Genomic DNA, 25,369 nt, shown 5'->3' on the forward strand with positions numbered 1-25,369 from the left:
TTTTTATTATTTTTTTTTTTATGCTAGTAGCATTTGCGAAATAACTATAGCAAATATTCAAACCAAAAGGAGCTTATGTTAACTGAATTTGGCATCGATCCAGTTACGAAAACGATATGTAACTATAGTAAACGCTGATTGGTGAAGCACGTTATTTTACGTCGATAACCTGAAGTCAATTCCTCCAGTAAGAATGAAGAAAGGAGGAGTAGATATTGTCAATTTGTGTGCAGATTGTTCAGAAATGCTCACTAGTTTGCTGTTATATCATTTCACGTGACTCATGAGATATTATCCAGCCCCTGTTCTTGTTCTGGTTGTCCACTGATGCTCATGCACCCGCCCTATCGTCAGCTCGCCTCCGCGTGTTCTAGCTTGACTACCAGAAAATAAGTACATTCCTGTTCTACAGCACAAGGTAAGCTGACAAAATAAAATCGCTTAGTATTTTGCCCTAATCTCTTTCCTTTAATTTCTTTTTATAGTAAAACAAATGTCTATAATTCACATAAAATAAAACCAAATACATCTCTATTCCTTAATCGCAACTTTTGTCTTATTAAGTAATGCACTATTCACTAAAATAATCCGACATTAGCAACATATGTAGTGCATATTACTAAGAGAAAGGAAGGCTCAACAGTTCTCGGAGAAGCCTGATAACTCGGTTTGTGAACACAGGCTCGGGTGACAAGTAAAGTCAATCTTTCGAAAGCGCTCGAGGTTACGCTACTTTTCTTATGATCTGTGTTTGGGTGTCTACGTGTTTTCGATTGTTATTGTTTTTCCCTTCAAATATTAGTAATGCTACACAAAAACGAATGCGTGTGATAAAGCCAAAAACACCAGTGGTTTGTCTATTAGAATATGTGTTGAAATAATTCCGTTTTAATAATACTGGCTGGTTACATGGGTGATATCCCACATTCTTGAGTTAGCTGAACAGATGAGGGATGACCTTGGTTGAGCCAGAAGGTTTTAGTTTTTAGTTTTGTTTTTGACTGAATTGAAATGATCTAAGTTTTAGGGCGTATTTGAAATATCTGCGAGATGAATAATACCATGAAATAAACATCTGAAAAAAAAAAGTTTTAAACATTATGTAATAGACAAGTGAAATCATATTATTGTAAAGCGGAGTTTTTCAACCTTCACAGCTTTTCTGAAAAAAAATCCATATTCATAGATTTTTTTATGTATATTTTCACTATAAGGTGCTATGCTTATGGTAATATGTACACCATATATTAAAGTCTGAATCATTTTACACTTTTACTCAGTACCACTTGAACACCAAGACTGAATCCGGTTCCATTAATGATGTACCACTCTGAAATCGGTAAGTAAGCATTCATTATTTTTTTGTTTAATGTGAATAGATTTCAAATACATTTAAGTAGCTGTTTATAGTGACATTACTATACATTTTTTTAATCTTACTTAACAAACAAATTCATTTTGCGACGGTCCAAACTCTATGCGGCTACATTCCTCAGAAATTTGTGTGTCAACTTCCGAAACTGCACATTAAATTTTGACAAAGTTCTATTTCTTTTCTTTTTTTTTCTGTCTTGATACAAACACAAGTCCTCCGGTGGGACAGCGGTAAGTCTTCGGATTTACAACGCTAAAATAAGGGATTCGATTCCCCCCGGTGAACACAGCAGATAGACCGCCGTGGCTTTGCTATAAGAAAACACACACAAACATAAAAGCGAAAAACTTTTTTTTTTCATTTTCAAAATATGCATTCGTTTTTAAGTTATAGAGTTTCAAGCTTAACCTTTATTATACAATGTCGACTAAGTGTATAAATGGATCGTGTTTCAATATATTATACAAAGTTTTTTAGATGTCTGATCCCAAGAGACTTTTTACATGATTTGTTCAGTGTGCTACCCTTGGGGTTTGATTTCGTGGCCCAAGAATCCATTTCTTCTTCACTACTCCCCTACCTGTCCTCATGTTCACATTCGTATAAAAAACATTTATTTTCCCCTCCCTTACCACATATTCTCCCCCTGGACAATGTCAAGCCATTCTTAATTCTACAAAATTAAATGATGATTCATTGGCAAAACAATTGTTTTTAAAACTATGTCGTATATCTCTAAGTGTGTGCCATTACTTTTAGCTAATTATTCGTATTAGACGTTTGGAAACGACTTGGCTGGGTAATGAAAATAAACGTTACTGTAAATGCACGACGTTTCGAAAAGATCATGTCATCTTTCGAGCTTGGCCCAGCAAGGCCAAGTGGTTAAGGCACTCGAATCGTAATCCGAGGGTCGCGGTTTCGATTTCCCGTCACACCAAACATGATCACCCTTTCAGCCGTGGAAGCGTTATAATGTTACGATCAATCCCACTATTCGTTGGTAAAAGAGTATCCCAAGAGTTGGCGGTGGATGGTGATGACTAGCTGCCTCCCCTCTAGTCTTACATTGCAAAATTAGGGACGGATAGCGCAGACAGCCCTCGTGTAGCTTTGCGCGAAATTCAAAAACAAACAATCTTCAGGGCATAATACTATTGAAACGTCGTACACTTACAATACAGCTGTTTTTTTCATTACCAATTCTCCAAACTTTTATTTCTAAAAAGTAAGTTTATCGCCATCGCATAATGAACCTGTTCGTGATGTAGCACATTTTAATCATATTTTACGTTCAGTCTACTTGAGAGGACAAAGATACTATCATAAAACGTGAAGACAACAACTTCGTGGAACAGTATCTGTCGAGTGTAAGACCAATTTGTTTTTGTTAAAGAAACAAAACAAAGAACACATTACACACATTTATTTTCATATTTATGTATTTATCATCTGACTGTTTATTTAGAAGGTGTAATGTTTGATTACGAATTTAAAGTTTATAAATATATAGAATTTCGAAGGCTTGCAGTAAATGTGACTGTAAATCACGTAGAATTGGTGAATTTTGTACATTTTATTCAATAAGTTACTGTGATCCTACGAAAATATAACAATCAGTGAACGTGTTATTGTAAACATATATCTGAATAGTTTACTTAAATGACGGGACAAAGGTGTATGCATAAGTATATTACATATCTTGAGGATAAACCGTCAATGAAATATCTCCTCAGGTAGGCACACATTTCTTCCGATAATGTTTTCATAAAAAAACAACAACTAAATATGCAAATATTTCTTATACTTAGTTAAACTACAATAAAGAAAATAGAATATCTTTGTTATGCATACTTACAGTAATATTGATTTGAATTTCGTATTTAAGATGGAAAATTTCGTTTTTATGTAGTTGTGGAGACATACGATTTGGTATACATAGATCTACTATAATCGAGAACGTGGGTTCTGGCAATAGTTTGATTTGTTTTGAATTTCGCACAAAGATACACGAGGGCTGTCTGCGCTATCCGTCCCTAATTTTGCAGTGTAAGACTAGAGGGAAGGCAGCTAGTCATCAACACCCACCGCCAACTCTTGGAGTACTCTTTTACCAAAGAATAGTGGGTTTGACCGTCAAATTATAACGCCCCGACGGCTGAAAGAGCGAGCATGTTTGTTATCACAGGAAGTCGAACCCGCGACCCTCAGATTAGGAGTCGAGTGTCTTATCCACCTGGCCATGCCGTGATTTCTGGTAATGAGTGTGGAACGAGTTATAATTTAACACTCAAATCATTACTAATTATGTTTGCCCGGCATGGCCAGATGGGTTAAGGCGTTAGACTCGTAATCCGAGGGTCGCGGGTTCAAATCCCCGTCGCCTCAAACATACTCGCCCTTTCAGCCGTGGAGGCATTATAACGTTACGGTCAATCCCACTATTCGTTGGTAAAAGATAGCCCAAGAGTTGGCGGTGGGTGTTTATGACTAGCTGCCTTCCCTATAGTCTTATATTACGAAATTAGGGACGGCTAGCGTAGAAATTCAAAAAACAAACAACTAATTACGTTGTCCTTGAAAATTACGGAAAAGTCATAGATGTAAAAAGTCCGTTTTGAGATACGTATATTTTTAGAGAAATTTATAATACATTTGTTATGACTTGCAAAATTTAAAAAGTAGAAAGAAAATAAAAAATTAATACTTTATTTAAATATTTCTATTCAAAATTGTCAAAATATCATACAAATTGGATTCTAAGATTTATTCTTTTGTTGTTAAACACAAAGCTGCACAATGGGCTACCTTAACTGTGCTCATTACGGATACAGAAACCCAGTTTACAGCCTTGCAAGTCTTTAGAGTTTAGACATACCGTTGAGTTACTGGGCTATAAGACAACAGATCTGTAAGGATGTCCAGCATCGGCGATTATAATAATCAAATAAAGACATCTTTGCAGATCTGTTATCTTATAACCCAGTAACTAAACGGTATGTCTAAAGCCTTACAAGGCTAAAAAACTGGGTTTCGATACACGTAATGAGCCAACACAGATAGCCCCTTAACAATAAAAGACCAAATCTCAGAATCCTACTTGTATAATATTTTCGTTAAACATCGAATGTTTTGTTGTATATAAGTATTGACAATCATATATGCTAAAGTAAGTAATTTCAAACAAGCTAACAATGCAAAACAAGGAATAATACTGAAAATTCAAAACAATGCGATTATTTTAACAATACGAAACGTTAATTCTGTAAAGAATTGTATAGTGATTACTGTCATTTAGTAATTCGATCAAAATATAACGCCCTCTACGAGGAAGTGACACAATCAAACAAGTATAAGTGTGTTGGTTTGTTTTAATTGTTGGTAAGTGTAAAGTTAAACAGTGGGCTGCTCACCATGGGTACAGTTAACGTCAAAAGCTTGTAGACTAACTAGCCGCTGCGCCACTGTGGAAGGGGTGGGGATAATATTTAAAAAAAAACTAACTAATCTTGAAGTACTAACTAAATTAGTAAGTAATGGAATGTGGAAAGAAAAAAGGAAACTTCCCTTCTAGAGCGGCCAGCATATACAAAATGCACCGAGACAATCGTGCGTTGTAAAAATGTATCCTTCGAAACGTACCTAAAGACACGTCTACTTTTGGAATTGCATTAAAGTGTTGTATTTGTTTTATACGATTACTCCTTCAGCTTTTTGAAGCCACGTGTTTTTATCGACATAAAACAACGAACGTAAAATTAATCTAGTTTGCCAATCAATGTGGGTGGATCAAAGGATTGTAATAACATAGAAGTTTTTCAAGGAACCTAAGCCTATTTCAGTTTGCGTTCTTGGCAAAATCGGAATCTTTCATATGACTCTTAATTGATCAACAAATAGAAAATATAATCGGAAGTCACTTGTAGGTCCGTTACCATGGTTTTAAGTGCCATTGTATGTTCTATAATGTGTCGGTAAAAGCGCCGACACAGAGTGGTAAAGGTGTACTTATTAGGCCGGATAAGAGAAACTAGAGCTGTTATCAACAGTAAACAAATATAAACCTCTATAAACTGACTTGAAATGACCAATACAGTTCAGACACACCGAAAAATAAACAAAGTAGATTTCTCTTTCAAGAAGCCTAACAGATTCAGAAACTAAATCTTCTGCACTGATCTGTTTAGTACATTTCAATTCTAGATGGGAAATTTACAGGAACAATATCATATGCTAAAAATACAGTTTATATTGGTAATATCACTCGTTATGGTCATTGAAAATTTGGTAAAAAAAATCAGTCTGAAATGAATGTTCAAATATACCTGAAGAAGAAATAATTGTCGTTTGTTTGAAGTGAAGTACATAGCAACACAGGGGACTGACTATCTGTGCTCTGTCCGCGGCAGGTATCGAAACTCGGATTCTAGCGTTGTAAGTTTGCAGACACATCTCTGTGCCACTGGGGGCTGATAATGATCCTAATATTGTACTGGCTTTTATGATCTAAAATTGTACGAGGTTTAGTGGTTAGCCTACTAGACTGTGAATCTGAATATAAAAGACTCTCGTCTCGTTGTCGCTAATTCGATTTCCATTGATATGTTATAAAAACAGCGGTCAAATCCCACTATTTGACTAGAGTAAACTTAACAGTTGACGGTTGTTGTTGTTGGCTATCTGCTCTCTCTCTCTCTCTCTCTCTGTGTGTGTAGTCTGTCGGTTCAATATTATGAATGTTTGGCGCAGATACCATTTATATGGGTTTAGGCGAATATTTGAAACAACTAACCCTTATGTCGTCAGTGTCGCAAAACGTTCTTACTGCTCATGATTTTTACGCAAAGCTTACAATGATGCTTTTCTTCGAGGCTTAGCAAAGTAGTTTACATTTTAAAGGTATGTCATACAGTTTAGTCTTGAGTTATCTGACTGATGTGCGTACAAAAACAGCTCCATCTAAAGACACACTACAATGTTCTAATGGGTGAAATTTCCTGTCTGTTTTGTAATTTCGCGCAAAGCTAAACGAGAGCTATCTGCGCTAGCCGTACCTGATTTAGCAGTGTAAGACTAGAGGGAAGGCAGCTAGTTATCAATACCAAACGCCAACTCTTGGGCTATTCCTTTACCAACAAATACTGAGATTGACCGAAGCAATGTAACGCCCCCAAGGCTGAAAGGGCGAGTATGTTTGGTGGAAAGGAGATTCGAACCCGCAACTGTCAAACTGCAAGTCGAACTTCCTAATCATTAGGCCATGTCGGCAGTCACAATTCGTCTGAACTTTGAGGTCGTGGATGCTTTAGAAAAATTACAGTCAATTACTATTTGACTAGAGTAGCCCAAGAGTGCACGGTGGATACTATTGGCTAGATCGCTCCCCATTGTCTTGGATTTACAACGCTAAATTCAGGGGTTCGATTCCCCTCGGTGGGCTCAGCAGATTAGAACCTGCGATTACGAGTCGAGTGCCTTAACCACCCGGCCATGCCGGGCCTATATTTTACGGTATTTATAACGCTGCATTCGTGTATTAAAATGACACAAGATAGATCTGAAACTCTATTTTTACACAACTCTCGTTCTGAGCAGCAATGACCAAATTAAGAAAACTGTAAGAAGAGGGACATCTGCAGGTAACTTATTTTAAAGCCTAGTGGTTTTCCAATATTTCACAGACTTTCGGTGTTCAAAACTATAGTACAGATATCATAAAAACGCCAAGTAGTTGTTTTTTCTGACCTATTTGTAACTTTATTTATAGCTAAAAACAAAGCTATACAAGAAAACTATCTCTGCTCAGCCCACCAAGGGGATCGAAATCTGGTTTCTAGCAGTACAAGTCCGTAGAAATACAGTTGTGTCATTTGGTGGCACACGCGAGGAATTGGGAGTGACAATATTGCACACTGTTCTTCATAAATACTCATGATAATCTGTGTATTAATTAACACATTTTTTTCTAACGAAATCATTCATCAAACTCGCTTGTTCGATATATCTAAATATAAAAGTAATTTAGTGAAAATAGCACATCTCTTGCGTTCTCTTTCATCTAATATCCTATAAAATCGAGAAGGGCCAAGCGGGATCTAGAGTCCAATGTGTCGAACTATAATTCTAAGGGTCCAAGGTTAATATCCCATCGCTTCAAAACTACGTCTGAACTTTGAGGTCGTGGGTGCTTTAGAAAAATTACAATCAATTACTATTTGACTAGAGTAGCCCAAGAGTGAACGGTGGATACTATTGGCTAGATCGCTCCCCGCTAGTACAGCGGTATGTCTTGGATTTACAACGCTAAAATCAGGGGTTCGATTCCCCTCGGTGGGCTCAGGAGATAGCCCGATGTGGCTTTGCTGTAAGAAAATACACACACACTATTGCCTGGATGCCTTCCCATTTGTCTGGCAGCTCGAAAGTTGTTGTGAAGATTACCGCATACAGTATTTATTTAGTTATTACTGAATATCCAAAACTAACAAACAAAGCAAGAATAAAGAAACTGACTTAAAAGAGTAATATCATAATGTCATTCATTTCAACATAAAAATATGTTGAACCATATATTCTTAAAGATATTTAAACGTCTATTTGTAGCAATTACCTCGGTACTACAATAAAAATAAACGCATTTCTATTTATTACACAATTTAAACCCTATAAAATATCCAAAAATATTAACTGAATAGCGTTATGTTTTTGTTCATTTTGTTGAATTTCGTGCAAAGATACTCCAGAACTCTCTGTGCTAGCCGTCCCTAATTTAGAAATAATATACTATAAGGCAGACAACTAGTGAGCACCACCCACCGTCAACCCTTGAGCTACTTTCTTACCACTTATAATGCTCCCACTGCTGAAAGGGCGAGAGAGAGCCTTTGGTAACAGCGTTCTCATAACCTGTAGACAATGAGTCGAATGCCTTAACCACCAGGCCACGTGGGACAAGTAGATAGAAAAACCTCGGTATAATGGTCGAAACCATTCTATAAGCCTATATGTTTATATTCGCCTTGACGTAACTATAACAGTTACGTCTGCCGTTAGAAAGAGAATATTTATTATATTTTCAACCAATCAAATCCAAAACTTTTTTATTCGATTCAGTTATAGAAACGTTTTCAAATACCTGCGTTATCAATCTATTCCTTATCGACGCAGGACAGGTGTAATTTTATGTTGCAATAATAATAGGTGCTTTTCATGAGGGTGTAGCTCGTTAAGTAAATGAAGAGACGATAGGTGTTTTTTTTAGACGGCAGCGATTTACCTCATAATTAAACCAAGAAACAACGTTTTACTTTTAATTTAAAATAAATGCTTGTTTGCGTGCTTTTTCATGAAAGTGTAAGACTGTGCTTACATTCTGCGAGGACATGTGACACAAACTCTCAAAAGATTGAAGGGTAAAAATGGCAAAGGAGCGACATTTTTAATAGCAAGCAGAATGAAGAATAAAACCCTGTCAACAACAAACTCAATACAGAGAAAATGACGAAACCAAAACATAGGAGAGGGTACAGTATTAGAAGTAAAGACAATCTAAAGAAAACGATATCAAAACATAGAGAGGGTACAGTATTAGAAGTAAAGACAATCTAAAGAAAACGATATCAAAACATAAAGAGGGTATTGTACCAGAAACAAACACAATCTAAAAAAAACGATAACACAACAGAGAGGGTATCGTACTAGAAACAAACACAATATAGAGAAAACGATACCAAAACGTAGAGTACGGTACGGAGGAGTATCAGTTTCTTAAAAGTTTCACCCAATATTTACAAATGTAATTAAAACATTCCAATGTATCTCAAGACGACTTTTATTAATATAAAGTAGTGAACAACGTTTCGACCTTCTTAGGTCATCTTCAGGTTAACTTTACTTCAAGTGGGTTTCTTATCATCACTAAACATTCCAATAAAATACATTTTTGTAAGGCGCATACTTCGCCGAATACGGTCTCTTACTTTGTACTTATAGGAGGAAACCACTTCAACCAAGCCTTGCCAACTAGTTTTAAACTTAATTAAGAATCTTTTCACACTTCACATACTATGAAAGGCGTTTTGTTGCCTCAGCATTTTGAACACCCATTTGGACATGGAAAGAAAACAAAATCAAGTTACATCGTTGGTGGACCTGTTTTTGATTTTAGTTTTGATAACAAAAGACAAAAACTCTGTGTCACGTTTAATATTAATTTGTTCATTTTAGAATAAATTTAGTTTCAGAAAATATTAACAAAAAGATACAATGTAGTACGTTTGATGATTCACAGTTTAAGTTGGCACTGTTGCCGATAACTTTAGATTTATGACATTATAAATACGACCATATTCTAAAATAATCATTTCTTAGATTCGATGGTGCATGCAAATGGTTTGCATCGAAATCACATTTTTTTTTTTTACCTTTATGAAACAAATAACATGATAGCTATAAGTTGTTTTTTTTAGAATTTCGTTTATTTGTTTGATAAAAACAGTTTGTGATGAAACATTATTTGAAATATCCAGTCATGTGACACATTTAAACATCAAATAAGTTCTAGGAGTTTATTTAGTAAAATACATGTAATATAAAGAGAAGTTAAGACTGGTCAAAAGATCCTGACTCCCAAAAACACATATGAGATAATATTTGATTATTTAAGTTTCAATTTCTGCCAGCTTATAAAATATATCAGAGTTTTTAAACGTTTAGATTATATATATGACACAGGAGGCGCTATTGCTGAAAGCTAGGCTCATTGTCTTACTCAAATTAAGAAACCCTCTAGTGTCTGCTGTTGCTATTATCATTATGGTAATTTTGTTTTGAAATTTTCTAAAAGTTAATTGACATTACATTTAAAGAATACATATTTTCCCCCTCTCCAGTGACTCAGCAGCCTGAGGCCTTATAAAGCAAAACAAATCACGTTTCGATACTCGCAGTGGATACATCAAAAATAAATCCATTGTGTAAATGTATGCTTAAAAACAAACAACTGGAGAAAGCTCAACTTTCTTGCGTAGTATGTTCAGTTTAAATATTTTCAGAACTGATAAATTCTCTTAATATAATGATCAAAAATTATTTTTTAATAAATAACATTGAACAGTGAAGGATATTTCATTTCATATTGCAGGTACTCCAAGTATTCTACTGTAATAGTCATAAAATTAATAGTGCATGTGCTCCGAGTACTCTACTGTAATAGTCATAATTCTAGTGTTCTTTGGTAATAAATCTTCCATAATTATAACAGGCATGACAGACTCAATTAATTATAACTTTATACACATGCCTGTAGAACATTCAATTACAAACTCTTACTACAGGAACAGTTAAAACGAGCACAATTAAACCGGATAATGTTGCACCAAATATTTCTAGTTCCTCTTTCCAGATTTGAGAGATTTTAGAATCGTGATTACTTCAACTTTATAAACGAACATCAGTTTATGATATTATAGCTGTATTCTCTTCGCTATGGTCTTAGTTAATTCAAAATACGATTCGAGAAAGATAAAGAAGCAGTTGAAAGAAAAGCGCCCACTAGTAGGGTTACGAACGGAAGAAGAACTGGCTGTCAAGAAATGATAAAAGAGGGAACAGCGGGTATACTAAAACTATTACCAATTCCATACTGTGAGTGAACCTGTTGTCAGGCCCACAATGAAATTTGAAATATTATCTTTGTTTCTGTAAATTATTGAAAGATAAAAGTGTCTCGGAGTAATAATTACTCGCAGAATCTTACAGTTTATTTGACGATATTCTAGTTTACATGTTCTATCGAAATTAAACTCATTCGTAATTATATATTCACTATTTATAGATATATATATATAGTTTATATGATAATAGCATAGGGTTATTAACATTAATGCAAATTAACACTCAAATGTTAGCATAATCCTCATCAAGTACTCAAAAGAAATTCGAGGCTTCCGTTGTTTTGAGTTACGTATTATAATCTGGAATTTCCGCTTTTAGATATTGGGTAACGTACGTGGTCGTTACACTACAGTGTTTATTTGTTTCCCGTAAAGAAAGAACAAGATAATTTATTCACCAACATCCCTGTTTGATACATCCAGCGGATGGTTTTACACTGAGTGAAACTTCGTTACTGACGCCGTGCTTGTTTCGTGAAAGTTGTTCAGACAATGGTTAACATTGTGTGTACGAAGTGGGAGGTTAGCTGTGAATTAACAGCATCCATGTTTCTTGTTGTATTTGGTTTTTTTCTTCTTTTAACCAGCATAAAGTGTCGCATTAGAATAAAATCAAGATGTATCAGTACTGCTAAATATATAAGGGTTGTCGACTGGTGGTTGTGCCATGAGTAATTAGAGGAACCGAGTAAAAACCGAATAGGATTAAAGACAGCAGAGGATCTCTTCAATGACAAGCATGTGAAAGAATTTATTTCCTTTTACTCTATTCAATGACAAACATGTGAACGTAATGTTACCTTTGATTCTATTCAGTGACAAGCACGCGAAGGTAATGTTACTTTTGATTCTATTCAGTGACAAGCACGCAAAGGTAATGTTACCTTTGATTCTATTCAATGACAAACATGTGAACGTAATGTTACCTTTGATTCTCTTCAGTGACAAGCACGCGAAGGTAATGTTACATTTCGCGAAGGTAATGTTACCATTCAATGACAAAGATGTGACAAAGTAATATTACATTTCACTCCATTCAATGACAAAGATGTGAAAGTAATATTACATTTCACTCCATTCAATGACAAAGATGTGAAAGTAATATTACATTTCACTCCATTCAATGACAAAGATGTGAAAGTAATATTACATTTCACTCCATTCAATGACAAAGATGTGAAAGTAATATTACATTTCACTCCATTCAATGACAAAGATGTGAAAGTAATATTACATTTAACTTCCTTCTTCCGGTTTTCAAAATGTACAGAAAACACTTGTGGCGCTGAGTTATAAAGTTTGTTTAAGGATAAACAAAAGTAGATTGAAAAATATACACATCATGTGATCTTTACTCTCACTATCTTTCTGCACTCACGCAAGCGCACATTCACAGATATATACACAGAGAGAAAGTTTATATTGTTTTGGTCGCAAACAGTCCATTAAGTAACTTTGCGCTTAATTACAAACAAACAGAAAGTGTGTGTTTGTTTTGAATATCGAACTTAGCTATACAAGGGCTACCTGCGCCAACCGTTCCTAAGTTAGCAGTGTAAGACTAGAGGGAAGACAGCTAGTCATCATCACCTACCGCTACCTTCTAGGCTACTCTTTTACCCATGAATAGTGGGATTGACCTACACATGCAAATCACTCACACCTGAAAGGTGAGCATGTTTGGTGCAACGGGGATTCGAACACGCAATTCTCAGGTTGCTAGTCAAGCGCCCTAACCACCTACCTGCTCAAGTAGGGTCGCAAGAGAAACAGCTTTATTTGTTTTCTTTAACAGAAACGTGAACTACGAATATTATTTACCAGCAGTGGTACTACACAATGTTTTAATGTGGTACAGTTCGTCCCCTTCTACTATTTTTGAGACTATCACACAAAAATTTCGTCCAATACGAAGGTATTTCTGCTGCACGTGCCATTAAATGTCAATCTCATTTGGCTTTACTTATTTCGCCATCCACCTCCTTATTCGATTGAGTTTTCAGTCGCGGCGTCAAGGCAGAAGAGTTGAAACGATTGTCAAGCTTGAACAGTGAACTTGCGTATTACTAAAGAATTTCATTGCTGTCTAAATTACTAAGTACCTTAGACAGCTATATCACATATAACGAGTATAGTCCTTAGCTTCCCTCCCTTTTAAATAGAGGAAATAGATCTCAACAAAAAAACACCTGGTGCTACACTATCCAACTTTTAAATACATATTTAGTTTATGTGAAGGTTTTAAGTGTAAAACTAAAATTATCCAAATACGTCGAGGCCCACAAATGGGACTTTTTTGTTCGTACAGAACTTTCTGTGCAACGTAACGTGTGTAAAACGTGGTGCAAATAGGTATTACAATTATACCCTAATACACGGACAGGACAGAAAATGATGAGGATATGTATTTTCGTGGAAACTTTCACATAATACGCGTTTACCATAAATTTGCAGAGACAATCTTCCTAAAGCCAGTCTTTAAAGGAAGAAATGGAAGTGAACGAAGGAAGACGAGGTAAGAAGTGTACTTGACACCCCCATACGTTACAAATAAATAAACATATAAATAATTATACAGAAATAATGGTGACATCTGTCCGATTGCTCATCCATTTATACCCGATCTTTAGGAGATCCACTTTAGTTCCTTACAAGAACAAATGGACAATCCTGCTTTATAAATGTTTATATAATTCAACTTTTGAAAACGCTAGAATTACTCAGTATAATAGTAGGAACAATAATGCTTGTAATCTTTAGTAAGAATTTTAATTATAGTTATAATTTAAATTAAGAAATTAATTATATGTATCCAATTTATGATATTTGGCAACGAGATTGCCAGATACGATTTTCTTCTTTTTTAATACAAATATTACTTTTAATAAACAAACAATAATAATTTTATGTACAAGAGTTTTACAAACTTACTAACAATATCGAGTTTTTTTGTTTTGTTTTGTTTTTGGAACTTCCTTAATGACTATGGGTTGGATTCCCCTCGGTGAACACAGCAGATAGCCCGATATGGCTTTGCAATAAGACACACACACACACACACACACACACACACACACACACACTTAACGGGGAGCTAGCCAGCTTTGTATTTTTCTTACTTCGCCAGCCACACGCTGGTTTATTCGACCACTGAAATTAAATAGCTTGTGATGTTCGAAATCTATAAACTTTCCTGGTCAAGTGTCTAAAGTTTTCTGATGAATAAGCGTAAAAAATAATTATAGCTTCCGAGGTTTATAGTTTAACAACTGTGGCAAACCAATGATATACATTGTTTTTTGTCGCGTTGGTAACATTTATGGGCGTGAGGAGAAATTCTAGAAATTTCAACCTGCACTACAATACTGACGATACACTATTGTTTACATACATATATATTGTTCATTCTTACACTCGAGAATCTGCTGCAACTTTAGTGAATAGGCGGGAATTTCGCATTACAGATTTAACAGTGTAAGTTATGTACATGTTTAAGTAAATAGTTAACTGAAGCAAACATACTTATTAAAATACATATATAATAACAAATCCGTTACAGAATGAAAATGGACAACTAGTTCAAAATAAGCAGCCATGAATAGATCAATTTTTAGAGATCCCATAGACAAACAAATAGGTTTGAATAAGTAGTCACAAATAAAGAATTTTTATAGTGATATAAAAGTTACAAATACGCCCCTCAGTGGCACAGCGGCATATCTTCAGAGCCGTGAATAAACAACGTTCAAAACATACAATACAATTGAGTCGGAATAAACAACCACGAATAAATTAATTTTAAGCGATACAGTATCAAAAATTGACCGAAAATCAAAATTATCTAATTGTTAGGAACACAATATCTAAAAGTGACAAATTTTGTTTATTTATTGTTACACGAAGCTGTGTACTGAACCGTTTGTATCACGCCGACCGCAGGTTTAAAGTGACAAATAAGGCAGAAAAAAAACGACAATGAATAAAATAATTTTTTAAGGGGTACAATAGATAAAATTAAAAACAGGTCCGAATACCCAGTAATGAATAAACCCATATCTAGAAACAGAATTATTAAAAATAACATATGGGTCAAAATAAAGAGCCGTTAAAAATCATTTAACAGTGCAATGATTATTATTTGAATTATAATATTTCATTCTCTCTATCCTCGTTAGTAAAAAAAACCAAAAAACTACAATATTTTGTTCAACCCACAAAAATAAATGACAAAAAGTACGACAAACGCATTAAAGACGTTACGAACTTCAATTTTCAATAGTAATATAAGTAGCTCTATTCATATTTTCGAAATTTAAGACTAATAACACATTTGAGCAAGTAGTTGCGGCACTTGAAATTATTTTACGACGGATTAGAGAAAATTCATCTGCGAGACCTTAAGCGTGATCAATCAATCAGAGTCAGAAAACAGTAATTAGATCTCAGATCAGTCAAAAGTTTGACTTGAAAAACAAACAAATTCAGAACCACTTTATAAGCCTCTACGCCGCGGCTACAAAATTATGCCCGGCATGGCCAGATGGTTAAGGCGCTCGACTTGTAATCTGATGGTCGCGAGTTTGAATCCCGTCTCACCAAACATGCTCGCCCTTTCAGCCGTGTGCGTTATCATGTTATCAAACCCACTATTCGTTTGTAAAAGAGTAGCCCAAGAGTTGGCAGTGTGGGGTGATGATTAGCTGGCTTTCCTCAAGTCTTTCAATTTTAAATTAGGAACGGCTAGTGCAGATAGCCTTCGTGTAGCTTTGCGCGAAATTCACAATAAAGAAACTCTTAACAGCTTTTAGCAACGTAAAAGATGTTGACGTTACACACAAAATTAAAGATGTTTTGTAGTTCTATTTCTTCTCCACTTAGTAAAGCCATGTTAACTCGAAAATAATACTGTTGTAACGTTGTTTTTTGTAGCAAGTTGTATGGTGAAAATTATTCAATATCTAGTTCATGTAATTATCACAAATTAAGTTGTTCCTTCTTTAACGTCTCTGCAAGCTTCAGTAATTGCATACTTTCGTAATTTTGTCGTTAGGCCTATCTTACAAACAACGTTTCTACATTTCTAACAATGCTCAATTAGGGTTAACAGAATCAACTCAGTAAACACGAAAGCAAACATAAATCCAAATACTTCAGAAAATCATAATTACTGATTCAATTCTCTATCTTGAAATAACTCTCTTTTCTATCTTCTTGGATATCTCTCAATACATTGCATTCTATAAAACTCTCTCTCCCATATTTTTAACCTAGCTTAAAATGTACTAGAAAACTTAACACTAAATTAAAAGCTGCATTTTCCTCTAGCTAATAAATTACATTAAAATGTAACTTATAACCGTATTATGGTTACAATTTACGGAAGTTAGTATATTGATGATATGCTTGGAATCAGGAACTTCACAATTTTTTAAAGGTAGACACACCCACTAGATTTGCTCGTAAGTTTGCTGTCTACATAAATTGTTTTAAATAAGATAATTCTGTTTCCATAATCTCTGACCTTTCACGTTTTTTTTTCTTTTTTTATTAACAGTTAATTATTCTTCTGGTAAAATTTCCTTTTATGTGTATTCGAGGAATATTTTTATCAGCCATTTCACCGTTTACCGTGAAGTAAAAAGACAAAAAAAAACTGTAACAAATGAAATAAGCAAACTGTTAAAAACTTAAAAGAAAAACTGCCTACTTTCTTCTCCAAAATCTCCACTCTTCGTGGACACGGGTATTTTTCTAAATAGTTCTATAATTTCAGTTCACTGAAAGAAACATTTTGTTATACAACTCGACATAGACCTATTCCTCACAAATTAATAATTGTAGTTTAATTCTTAAACCGCGGCCATGGTCAATTGACGCTGCTTCCTGCAATATTCCCGTTGTTTAATGGTTGAAGATAAAAGTCCTAATAGTCCTAGATTCCTAATGTTCAATACGTCGTGAAAATAAACTCGTAGTAGGCCTAAACGTAAAGTTAAAAAACAACGTACAATACTTATAACGTCTGCTTGCTTGCATGAAAAACAACAAAAACCGTTTACACACACGTACGTCTTGACATGATCGCCATTCAGGTTTAATATATTATACAACCTTATTCTCGTCTAAACTCCGTGAATCTACAATCAAATTCACTTTAGGAAACTATACTCACGCAGGTTCAAACAAGTACTCATAGAAAATTTCAACGAAATTGGGAAATGATTTTACACATCAGTATGCCAAGAACAAGGTATGATTCCTATTATTTCAACTTGTAATTTACACATTCCCCCATTTGTTGTGATCTACGCAGTGTTAAGCAGACTAAATCGTTACAGATATACTGCATATCTTATCTATAAAGATAATCTTAAGACTAAACGGAAGCTACAAGTATCAGATTGGACAGTGTAACTGCTCGTTAAAACAGGTAACTGTTTGTTATCGTTATAACACTAGATGTCGTACCTCAGAATTATATCTAACTCACCTTTCAACATTTTCTATATCCGTTTGCAACAACATTCGCTGGTCAACATTAACATGAGTATTTTAAACGAGGTTAGTATAACCTTAAGTCAATGCATAAACATACAATAAATAATGAAGACACCAGAGACATTTTATTATCACTTTTTAAGTTTTTAAATTAACAATATCAACGTCTTTAACTTTTATTTTTACAAAAGTACAAAAAAAATTGTTAAAATGATTTTTCTTGGGAGTAACTTCAACCCTTTGTTTGTTTGTTTTTGAATTTTGCGCAAAGCTACTCGAGGGCTATCTGCGCTAGCCGTCCCTAATTTAGCAGTGTAAGACTAGAGGGAAGGCAACTAGTCATCACCACCCACCGCCAACTCTTGGGCTACTCTCTTACCAACGAATAGGATTGATCGTCACATTATAACACTCCCACAGCTGAAAGGGAGAGCATCTTTGGTGCGACAGGGATTCGAATCCAAGACCCTCAGATTACGAGTCGAACGCCTTAACCCACCTGGTCATACCGGCTCGACTGCAACCCTTTACTTAATTTCATATTTTACCATTCTAATCTCATTTTGTAGCGTGTGTCTCGTTAATTTACATTAACGGATGTTTCACGTTTTGTTTGGTTGCATCAGAGGAGGATGTAGACACACTGCATACTCTAAATACTTTGAAAAACATGTTTATCGTAACATTATTCAATTTCAAATGTAATATGGTTATACTTAACTCGAAAGTAAGCAAATGCATTTGTGAATCGAATACATAAACTTGTCTTTATAGTTCTTTCCAGGTCAATACTTAAGTGCAATTTGTTTTTCTTGTAAATCCGTTGTAAATCCGAAGCCTCACTGTTATCTATCGGGGAACACGCTTAACGATAACTAATAACAAGTTGTCGCAATAGTTAGACTTTTCAGCCATATTTGGTAGAATTCTGTGATACAAGAGATCATCTTCAGAAACCTCCTCAATGACTTAAACATCAATATTGTACAGTTTGTTGACTCTCCGACACTTGAAAAAGGCTTAAAGAAATAAATGGTAACTGAAAGAATAACCACGAATTCATAACTTCTAGATACGAAACACTTAACGGTTTTCTTGTTGGGTAATTTGTAACCTTGTGATTAGCTTGCTTAACCATAAATTTCATAGTTTTTGGTTCGTATTCCATTTCTGCAAAAGACTGCGCTTCGTAACTTGGGTACGAGGGTGTGTTGTAAAGTTCACGATAAAATCCCATTATTCAATTAGATTAACGGTTGGTATTGAAAGCTTTCCTCTAGTTTATCAGTTTAAAATGAGCTGATACAAATAAACATGTATATTTATATAAATATATAAGATTTCCTCCCACACCAGTACTTTCGGTATGTTTGTTTTTGAATTTCGCACAAAGCTACTCGAGAGCTATCTGTGCTCGCCGTCCCTAATTTAGCAGTGTAAGACTAGAGGGAAGGCAACTAGTCATCACCACCCACCGGCAACTCTTGGGCTACTCTTTTACCAACGAATAGTAGGATTGACCGTCACATTATAACTCCCCCACGACTGAAAGGGCGAGCATGTTAAGCGCGATGGGGATGCGAACCCGCGACTCTCAGATTACGAGTCGCACGCCTTAATATGCTTGGCCATGCTGGACCACCTTTCGGTATCTACTGCAAACAAAAATGTTGATTTTGTTTCTTTAGAATTAAGCACAAAGCTACACAATGGGCTATGTTCTACTCACCCCAGTTATCGAAACCCGGTTTATAGCGGTGTGAGCCTGCAGACGTACTGCAGTTGTGCCACTGGGAGCCAAATTTGATGATAACCGAAATGAGCTTTTACACTGATTCCAACTGTATTCAAACAGTTCTTGACTTGCAATTAAAAAGTATAGTTTTATCTATTATATGCTAGAAATAATCCTAGGGTCGCGGGTTTGAATCCCCGTCGACCTAATACGCTTGCCTTTCAGCCGTGGGGGCGTTATAAAGTTACGGTCAATCCCACTATTCGTTGGTAAAAGAGAAGCCCAAGAGATGACGGTGAGTGGTGATGACTAGCTGCCTTCCCTCTAGTCTTACTCTGCTAAATTAGGGACGGCTAGTGCAGATATCCCTCATGTAGCTTTGCGCGAAATTTAAAACAAACAAACAATTATCAATTAAACGCATAGAAATTTCGCGCGAAATCTCAGTCGACCAGCTGGAAAAAAAACACACTAGACTCTTTATAAGGGCATAGAAAGTTGGTGTTTGATACCCATCTAAATGTTGACAGGCCAATTAAGAACATTTATTGTGGACAACTTGATGTTCCCTGCCGATCACATTAAGCTAAAAAGCAGGGGGTCTCCCGTCCTTAATCTGACAGTAACCACGTGTAGCCACTTACTTTTGTAAGCCAAACAAAAAAAACGCGATACGTATTCATGCAGACGCCCTCTATTTATGTGCCAGTCAATTGTTAGTCGCGCTTGAATTGTTGTAAATTAAATATATTTATCGTATTAGTTTATGTCGAAATTCTGATTCTTCACAAGATAATGGAAAACAATGGTGTAAACTTGTCAACCAATTTATTCTAGAGACATACGAAGCCTCACACATAAGAAACGTTTTTTTCTCTCTCTCTGTAATCTCAGTGGACTCAGCAGATAGCCCGATGTGGCTTTGCTATTTGAAAACACACACACACTAGCTAGGCTGGCGAGAGCCGGTTTAATTCCAAATCTCACTTCTCGATCTGTTGTCTCCCAGGGGATTATCGTTAAATTTAAAGAGTTGTAACGTTAAAATCCGGGGGCAGCTGTCCTACTGTGCAGTTTGTTACGTATTATAATTTTCATTACGGACGAGTCTCAGTTTTATTATATTACGTACGTTATGTACTACCACTTCAAAAATGTGGGAACTTGGACTCAGTAGTTAATTAAATGTTAATATGTATTAAGTTTATATTATTTACCAACAAGACTAGTACACTCAATTTCTTTTTTTGACACAAATATATTTCACTCTACAAAAAAAAAAACAATACATTTAAAAATAACGGTTATTACTAATATTAGGTTGAGGAATAATTCGTGAGCGTTTTTAAATAATTTCATTCAAGCATTACATGCAAGACTATACAATACTTCAATGCATGAACACATTACACCCAAAACATTTATTATGATACTTTATTTCATGTAATACCTAGGTATATAGTATGCATTGTTGTAAACGAAATTGCAAGAAATTAAATGCGAAAAGCAGATGGTGTCGAAAATGCTCGATTTTGTCCACTTGACATTCCATTTAATGAGCTGAAAATGAAAGCAAAAATTAAAGACATATGAAAATCAAACACACCATCTATTAGAGCAAAAAATTATCTCCCAAATGACATGAAATATTTTGCGAAAGCGTTTAATTTATGAATATATTTTTTTAACTTGAAAAAACGCTCACGAATTATTCCTCAACCCAATATATAATGTAAAAATGTCAGGTTCACAAACCTACACGATGATCGAAGAAGGTCGAAACGTTTTTCGCTCCTCTACGTTAAAAAAAAAATTCTCAACCCAAACGAGCCGTTTTTACATTTATATTTTTCTCTACAAGTGGGTTTTCTCGACATCACTGTTTATTAGTAATAGTTACTACAAATGATGATTTATATACAATGGTTTTACAAACTATACTGAGTCTTATTTATATCCGGTTTAAAACTGAATATTTGATCGATGATCCAAGTCCATGATGAGCAAATTAATTATGAGTTGATATTATCACGCTATGCTTGAGCTAGCTAGCTTGATTGGCTAATATCCTTACAAGCTCATTTCTTCCAGAAAAGTTATTTACTGTCCTCGTAGAAATGCTAACGTCCGAAGCTGATATTGTGGAACTGAACAGTTTGTAATGTTCGAAATCTATAAAGTTCCTGGTCCAGTTCTGTTGTTTTCCGATTAATAGGCGCTATTCGCAATTACAGCTTCTTAGACCTATAGAACACTGACTGATAATAATTTCTCTGTCTCTCGGCGCGTCGGTTTTTATACATACTAATCACGCGAGACTAGAGTTTTCAACAGTGTTCTAGCGCGTTTTCACAAACAAAATTGTTGATTGTCGCTGTCAAGAATTCTCTAGAACAATGGTTCTTAACCTTGTTGGAGGTACTGAACCCCGGAAGTTTCATACTTGCATTCAATGAACCCTTCGTAATTGGAAAAATAAAATATGATTTTTGATAAAGTAGATATTCTATTAGTGCACAAAATGAATCATGCATCAGTTGCACACAATATCACTGTGTTCAAAAAACAAAACCAACAAAATATAAATTTCACACGAAAACAAAAACATGACTAAATGAATATTTACTGCAAATCAATGTGACTTTTGCTCTTGCCTTTCAGAGACAAGTTCAGAAATGCGCTGTTTCACCTAGGCAAGTGCCACTCTCATATCATTTTCGCAACAAAGTTTGTTCCTTTTCTTCGTTTTTATGTCTAACATCCTCGAAAAGGATTGCTCGCAAAGATACGTTGTAACAAACGGAATGAGTATCTCAAGGGCTTTCTTAGCAACAAGAGGGTACGCTACGATTTGGTGACACCAAAACGTTGAGAGCGTTGTTGTTCTGAAAAGTTGCTGTTGAACCTGGCTCTGCTGAAGTTCAATGATTTCGTCGAGGTATTCATCATTGACATCTTCTGTAGAAACACTAAAAGTGAACGGCTGTCTCACCCATGCTGGATATGAGTCTCTGGTGGGGAAGTATCCGTCGAGAGACTTTGAGAGCTCATCTAAGTGCATGACAATTGCTTGCTTCAGTTCCCCGGGTACAGAAATGTCTCCGATTTCAGACACATCTTCTATCTTACTTACACAGTCGTCCAGCAGGGGAAAGTTTACGAAGTTATTATTCTCTGTTCGTCGTTTCCATGACGGTAGCTTTTTTTTTGAAAAGCCTTCAGATTTTCTTCCGCTTCGATGATGTTAGCTCCACCGCCCTGCATCTATTGATTGAGATGATTGAGAGCATTGAAGATATCGGCCATGTATGCCAAAATGAGAATGAACTCAGATTTTTCGAAGCAATTTGCATGACAGTGTTGGTGCTCTCACAAAATCAGGGCTGATTCCGCACGCATGGCAAAAACACGGTTCAGCACCTTTCCCCGGGATAACCACAGAACGTTATAATGGTACAGAAGTACCTCGAATTCAGAGTCCATTTCATTACACAGCTCTTTGAAGATGCGGTGCTTCACGGCACTATTTCGCACAAAGTTCACACATTCCACTACAATTTTTAATATTTCTGCCAGTTTTGAAGGCAAGGTTTTTGTTGCTAACGCATACTTGTGCAGAACACAATGCATTGCAATGATGTGTGGTGCAACGGCTTTCACTAGCGCACCAAAACCAGAGTTTCGTCCCAGCATGACTGGAGCTCCGTCCAAACAAACTGCAGAAACCATATTCCATGAAAGATCGTTGTCTCTGAAGAAGTCATCCACAAGTTTCTTTATGTCGGCTGTCTTAGTTGTTGTTGTAAGAGGCTTACAAAATAAAAAAATCTTATTTTATCTCGTCGTTCTTCACATAGCGCACGAATACAACAAACTGGCTTAAATTGAAAACGTTGGTGGTCTCGTCGAGTTGAAGGCTGAATTTTGCTGGGCTTGAAATCAGATCTGCAACTGCTTGAGCCAAGATGTCATCGCTCATGCCATCTATTCTGCTGCTGATGGTGTCATTTTAAAGAGGAATTTGGGATAACTTATTTTCAGCAGCTTTTCCCAGCATGATATTCGCCATCTTCAACGCAACTGTTTTTACGAGTGCTTTACCAATAGTGTGTAGTTTGCCCTGCTTTGCGATCAAGTATGCAACTTCGTACAATGCTGTGAGGATCGGTTTGTCGATAGGTACAAAGCCGAGAACAGACGAAGTAGGCTTTTCATCGAACCTGGCTCTTTTTACCTTGAATTCAGCAAGCGTTGTGTTCTTGTATTTCCCATCTCCATGCAGCTTTAGGGAGTGTTCTCTTAGTTTTGCTGGTGCTAGATTAGAATTGCTCAACTTGACATTGCAAGTCATGCATTGAGGATGCTGACTCCGTTGTATTATGTTCCGTTATACACGTTAATCCATATTGTACGTATTTGTCCGACCACTTTTTGTTTTTACTCGACATAGTATGAAGGAATTGAAAGATTAGGAAAAAAATCACAAATGACGCACGATTACTACAGTCACAAATCGACTGCTAAGCGCACGAAGTTCCCTGCAACACAGATATTTAGGCCAAGTGATGTGACGTGCGTGATCAGCCGTAGCCAATGATGGCCAAGTGGAGCATGACGTCACGAATTATACGAGTGGGGTAAACGGAACGGACACACACACAGTGTGTGTGTCTTGACCTCCGCCGAATCCCTAAGACTGACTCACCGGACCCCTGGTGTTCGATTGAACCTAGATTAAGAACCACTCGTCTAGAAGTTTCGCAGACAGACGGCTCTTGCGCAATACACAGCTAAGAATATACGTCACAAGTAAAAAATGAAACTACAGAAACCAATTTAGGTAAGACAGCAAACGTATAACAACAAATCTGTTACAACTTGTACGCTAAAAAAAGTCAATAACAACCGAAGTATTGTGCGATCTTTCATATAACATGTTATAGTTTCAAAAATTGAAAAAAAAATTCTACAGCTAGATTGCTATTAATTTGAAAAGGCTTAAAGATTAATACCATAAAAATATAAAAGTATCATTTATCTATATATCCAGTTATTCACAATTCAATAAATTCTTGCGTAATCTTGCGCGAAATGCGTAGACAATCCAGCTGCATCAAACCAACTGGACACAACATACTACTTACTTATCAAGACGAAAACAGCAAAATTCATTCATAATTATTCGTACGTAGAGTACATATCTGACAGTCTCCAACATTTGACAAGGAAGTACTTCAGTAGATATCTGCATAATATTTTGTCATCTTGTATCTACAAAAATAGTATTATGCCAAGTAAATGATTATGTCAGTGTTTGCCAAGCTTTAAGCATCTGTGTACTACTTTTAAAACCTCAGCCTTATAAGTTTATCACCAGGGGTGGGGAGCCAGCGATGTCCCACTGCCGTCAGGAGGTGAAGGATAGTCACATAATAATGTAATAATCCACAAAATATACAAAAAGACGAAGAAAAAAATGTGCAGAAGCTTAGGAAATTTATTAATATTTTCAATGAAATGTAATTGTAAACTAATAATCGTTACATTTAAATTTATACATGTACCTGGAAATAAACAAGTTGATGATTGTCGAATGTGAGGGATTGAGTTGCTTGTGGCCAGATGGTAGGACAGGAATATCCAGTTCGATGTTGGTGGGCTTGAGACGAAAATGAGGCTCCATGTCAAAAAGACGATTTCGGGCTTAGGGGCAAAATCTTTTAAAACGGGTATCCCCGTTTATTTTCTGACCCTGTCGGGTACCACCCGTGGTACATGCACCACACTATATCGTAAGTTTCTGGGCCAGGCGGTTAGAGCACTCGACTCGTAATCTGAGGTCAGAGAATTCGAATTCCCATCACACCAAACATGCTCGCTGTTTAACCGTGGAAGCGTTATAATGTTACGGTCAATCCCTTTTTTTTTTTGTAAAAAAGTAGCCCACGAGTTGGTGATGGGTGATGATGACTAGATTACACTCCTAAATTAGGGACGGCTAGCGCAGATAGCGCTCGTGTAGCTTTGCGCGAACTTCAAAACCAATAAACAAATCTTCTAAGTTTCTACCAATCTTGAATAACCTTG

General features: G+C 35.8%; 2 protein-coding genes across 5 annotated transcripts in view; one reads left to right on the top strand and one right to left on the bottom strand.

Annotated features, from left to right (window-relative positions):
- LOC143229861 (uncharacterized) overlaps positions 1-25,369 on the bottom strand; it is a 116,760-nt gene that overhangs the window by 87,324 nt on the left and 4,067 nt on the right. The gene's annotated exons all lie outside the window — the stretch shown is intronic.
- LOC143229860 (uncharacterized) overlaps positions 262-25,369 on the top strand; it is a 39,180-nt gene continuing 14,072 nt past the window's right edge. The window contains exons 1-2 of the mRNA XM_076462701.1: positions 262-418; positions 1,281-1,339. Coding sequence (XP_076318816.1) covers positions 1,318-1,339 — 22 coding nt within the window. The 5' untranslated portion in view covers positions 262-418; positions 1,281-1,317. The remainder of the gene's footprint in view (positions 419-1,280; positions 1,340-25,369) is intronic.

This window comes from Tachypleus tridentatus, chromosome 10, assembly GCF_004210375.1.
Source record: "Tachypleus tridentatus isolate NWPU-2018 chromosome 10, ASM421037v1, whole genome shotgun sequence".
NCBI lineage: Eukaryota > Metazoa > Arthropoda > Merostomata > Xiphosura > Limulidae > Tachypleus > Tachypleus tridentatus.